We start from the raw sequence: 5,068 nt of genomic DNA on the forward strand, positions 1-5,068 counted from the left end.
TATATACACATACATACATACATACATACATACATACATACATACATACATAATATGTTTAAATCCACAAAACCATACCCGGAGCAGAACCAGCAACGCCACGCGCACTCTTGCGCATCATAGACCCTCTCTTCGGCGGCAGTGGAGGTGGAGTTTTTAAGTCGTTCTGATTGGATGAGGGCTTCCGCACACTTCCCCTTACAGACATTCTCATTGGTGGGTTTTTAACAGACATTCTCATTGGTGGATTTTTAGACATAGTCGTGTGAGGTTGACCTGTAACCATTTTAGATTTGATCGAAGTGGGTACACGATAATGAGATAAAAGTAAAGCAGAGTACGAGTGAGAGTAAACGAAAACATGGAGTATGTCTTGCCATCCCAATGCAACCTTATATTAGGTGTTACTAGACAACCAAAACGTAACTAATTATGTGCATATATTTGATATATATGGATCTGCAAAATGTTAGAATATATACATATATATATATTCTAACATTTTGCAGATATATATAAATACAGACATACATACATACATACATACATATATACCCACACCCATACCCACAAACACACACACACACACATATATATATATCTATACCTACCTGTACCACGTATAGATTGCCGTATAGACATTCGTCCGGCTGGGACGACAGCGGTTGCCCGTACAGACGGTCGAGTGGAAGAGCCTCTGGGAACGGGAGGACCATTGGCGTTCCTAATCTGTAGTGTGCATAGTAATAGTCATATATAGGGCTAAGACCATCGGCGTTCCTTATTTGTAGTGTGCATAGTAATAGAGTGATATATAGGGAGGGCTAAGACCATTGGCGTTTCTTATCTGCAGTAGATGTACATAGTGTCAGAGTGATTTATAGGGCGAAGGCGTTCGGAGTGGAATGTACAATAAGAAAACGTTATTTATATATCTAGTAGATGTAATTTGTCATCTGCAGGAAATGTACAGAGTTTCAGAGGGTATATAGGAGAAAAACCAGGTTTATATATCGAGTGGATGTAGTTCTCATATGCAGAAAACGTATAGAGTATGAGAGGACATATAGGGGAACAAAAAACACCCATGTTCATTCATCAAGTAGATATAATCTCTCCTCTGCAGGGAATGTGCAGGGAATACGACTGATACCTTAAAAAGACAAAAACCAAAACCAAAACCAAAACCAAAACCCAGGATGTGTATCGGATTGTAATTGTAGTAGTCTTGTTTAGGGAGAGAGGGTTCAGTGCAATACTGATCACAATGGGATTTGTACACAATTGATGTATCGAGTTAAACACCAGATGAGCCTCGCGTGCACCTATTGTTCTAGGAGTGGACAAGGCTGCACCCGAAATATGAAAGAATGGTCATGCACATGCACATGCAGTTCAATTCCAATTCCAATTCCAAATTCGGGAATTAGCTGTGATGGATATAGACCCGATTGATATAACTGAAAAAGGAAAGTGCCTCCTTTCACAAATACACTCTGTAGAGGTGATGCTCAGACACAACGTTTCCGGATGCTCGCCCCCTCAAATTGCCCATCCGATTCTATTTCAAGGAAATAGGGACGGTACATGACAACCCGAATAATACAATTGAAAACTAATAGTGGTCTCATACACAGCTAGCAGGTGTAACTAATAGTGGTCCCATACACAACCAGCATGTGCATATGTACATGACAACCCGAACAATATAATTGAAAACTAATAGTGGTCTCATACACAGCTAGCAGGTGTAACTAATAGTGGTCCCATACACAACTAGCATGTGCATATGTACATGACAACGCGAACAACACAATTGAAAACTAATAGTGGTCTCATACACAACTAGCAGGTGTAACTAATAGTGGTCCCATACACAACTAGCATGTGTAACTAATAGTGGCCCCATACAGAACTAGTATGTGTACCTACACAGCACCTCACATACTTACAGAGGCTCGTTGTATGTCGCGTTTCTGTTTGAGCAGTTCCGAATGAGTCATAGCGGCGGGTGAGATTCTTCTCATTCCCGTCATCGGCTTCTTGGGGATCTGAGGTGCTTTTCTATTGGACGAGAGGAGTGCTTATTTTTAGATGTCACTCTGAGGTGCTTTTCTATTGGTCGATAGAAGTGTTTATTTTTAGATGCTACTCCAAGAGAGATACAAGGTCTTCACTATTGAGAGGAGCAAATGTGCGTATGCTCTGAAACGGTGCTATTATACGGCTATTATACGCTGCTGAAAAACCATTCACATAACCTCGCAACGAGATACTCATACATATTACCACACACACACACACACACACACACACGCACACACACACACAATACTGAGCCACATACAGGCACACACACAGGTACAGACATAGACACAGGCAAAGACACAGACACATTAATGTACACAGATATTGACACCGACACCGACACAGACACAGACAGCAGTTTACTTACCTGAGATAGACTGGGGCGGCTCCAGGCTTTTCCCTCTGCTCTTGTGCCTCTCTCAACGTCGCCATTTGATTGGCCAATGAGTCGGATATTCCGCTCTTTCTACTGGTGGATCTATCGCCGTAAAGAGCACTCAGTGGCTTGTGTCCTTCGTAAATGGATGTGCGTGCGTTTGCAGGACTCTTGCCGTCCTTCTCCGCACCCTTGTTTCAGTATAGATGTATATATGTAAGATATATGTAAGTATATATGGACGATGAAGGTCAATGAGTGTTTGCTTGTATATATATATATACATATATTCATTCATATACATACATATATATATATATATACATATATACATATACATACATATACGTTTACATATAACAGCACGCACTATACCTAGTGATATATACTGGGCCGTAAGATGAAGATATACCCCTGGTATAGGATATATATTGGGACGTATCATACCTAGTAATACATGTTATTGTCCCAATATATATATTTTTTACATCTCACGTATTAGGTACGTAGTAGTATACATCACATCTCACGTATTAGATATGTAGAAGTATACATCCCATCTCAAGTATAAGATATGTAGTAGTATACATCACATCTCACGTATAAGGTATGTGATGGCATGACCGATACCTTGTCCATGTCCGCTTTCTGCGCTCTGGTCATAAACATCGCAGCCGCATCTGCAGCCAACTTGTCTGCCCGTGAATCAGTCTCTCTGTGACAATGAAGAGCAACGAGGCGTGTCTATAAATAGAACAAAAACACGGAGAAAAAACCGTCTATATGTAAAACACATGCGCTAATAAACTTGTCTGTCCGCGAGTCTGTTTCTCTGGGATAGTGTAGGGCAGAGAACGAGAAAGGATTATAAACACAGACACAGACACAGACACAGACACAGACATAGACATATACATAGACGCAGACACAAACACAGACACAGACACAGACACAGACACACACATATATATACATATATATTATATTCCATACAGAAAGACATGTATGATGATAACAATATCAAACACAACACTCAAAGAGAAAAAATACACACACACGCACAACATATCTATATAGATATGCACAGATGAAATAATACACATTAAGGAATCAGGGCAGCGAGACAAGCCCTTGAGCTGTACTACATGGCACCCTCCTCATTTTTTGCCTTACGATCACACCACCACTACACCCACCACAACCCACAAAAACCCTAAAACCATAAAAATCACCATATCCACACCCCTTGGGTTGTCCCCAGGCATCACCCCGACCCTCACCAATCGATACCAAAAACACATACAACACCCCTGAGCAACAAAGCAAGGCTAAACCAATAGAACACACTCATGCATTAACCAACTGACATCCATGTACTCACTTGTAGTCAGCCTCTAGTGTCTTCGCCTCTTCCTGGGCCACCTTCATCTCCACTAGTTTCTTGAGCTTGAGTCGATTAGCCTCACGTTCAATGTTCTCGTTCTTCTTGCGCTCCATCATGGATGAGCGGTCTTTCATGCGCTGGAGGGTTGTGGAGAAAGTGAGGGAGAAATGAAATCATGTCAGAGTATATATATATATATAAATATATATATATATACATAAATATGATCTTTGTCTTCTACACCACACTTCACAGATGAAAAGTATATAAGCACTTAAACCAGCACAATACCTGATATAATACAGAGCAACAAATGACAACACATCACACACTCGCGAACATGATACACACCAATACGACTCTCTCTCGCTCTCACATACCCGTGTGCTGCGATTGAAGAGGGCCATTTTGCGTTTTTCGATGGCCTCGTCTTTGGCCTTTCTCACGGCCGCTTCCTCTTCTGCTGCTCTCTTCTTAGTCGATTGCGTCGTGTCAGGTTTCTGTTGCAGTCGGATAGGAGTGGTTCCAGAACTATTACACATGATATAATGGGCAATTGCGCAGCCAACACATACAAATACAAACATATAAACAAACACACATATATATATACAGACATACACACACACATATATATATACAGACATACACACACACACACATATATATATACAGACATACACACACACACACACATAATATATATATATATATACATATACATATACACACACACACATAATATATATATATATATACATATACATATACACACACACGTACACACATAAACCAGCATCGTACACTTACAATTGTACAGTAGGTATATCTTCTACTAACATAGTACATTGACAACTATAAAAGATGTTTAACCACACGGTAGATACCAATTATACATACTGTTTAATCTAATTGTAGATACCTGGCTTTGGCGTGGCTGTGGGCATATACCGGTAGCATTAGCCTGGGCGATACAGTAGTCGTATTCGTTTAGTCTTGCTTGCTCAACAAGAAGCGACTCCTCAGTCTGTGCGCGAGCTTTCTCGTCGCCCATATTTGGGTTGTTCTCGTAGGTATCCAGTAGCTGGGTGTATGTGATATGTGTGTATAGGAATGGGGACAGATGTGTCATTACTGAAAGATAATTTGAAGTGCTTTCATATATATATAAGTATATATATATATATATATATACATATAAGTATATGTATATATATACA

General features: G+C 40.2%; 1 protein-coding gene across 1 annotated transcript in view; it reads right to left on the reverse strand.

Annotated features, from left to right (window-relative positions):
* Nucleotides 1-74: 74 nt before the first annotated feature.
* Nucleotides 75-5,068, reverse strand: part of SARC_06648 (hypothetical protein) — a gene marked incomplete at both ends in the record, with an annotated part of 8,590 nt that continues 3,596 nt past the window's right edge. The window contains 8 exons of the mRNA XM_014299429.1: nt 75-276; nt 612-729; nt 1,953-2,064; nt 2,456-2,655; nt 3,095-3,179; nt 3,846-3,985; nt 4,229-4,348; nt 4,771-4,932. Coding sequence (XP_014154904.1) covers nt 75-276; nt 612-729; nt 1,953-2,064; nt 2,456-2,655; nt 3,095-3,179; nt 3,846-3,985; nt 4,229-4,348; nt 4,771-4,932 — 1,139 coding nt within the window. The remainder of the gene's footprint in view (nt 277-611; nt 730-1,952; nt 2,065-2,455; nt 2,656-3,094; nt 3,180-3,845; nt 3,986-4,228; nt 4,349-4,770; nt 4,933-5,068) is intronic.

This window comes from Sphaeroforma arctica (assembly GCF_001186125.1).
Source record: "Sphaeroforma arctica JP610 unplaced genomic scaffold supercont1.483, whole genome shotgun sequence".
Taxonomy (NCBI): Eukaryota; class Ichthyosporea; order Ichthyophonida; genus Sphaeroforma; species Sphaeroforma arctica.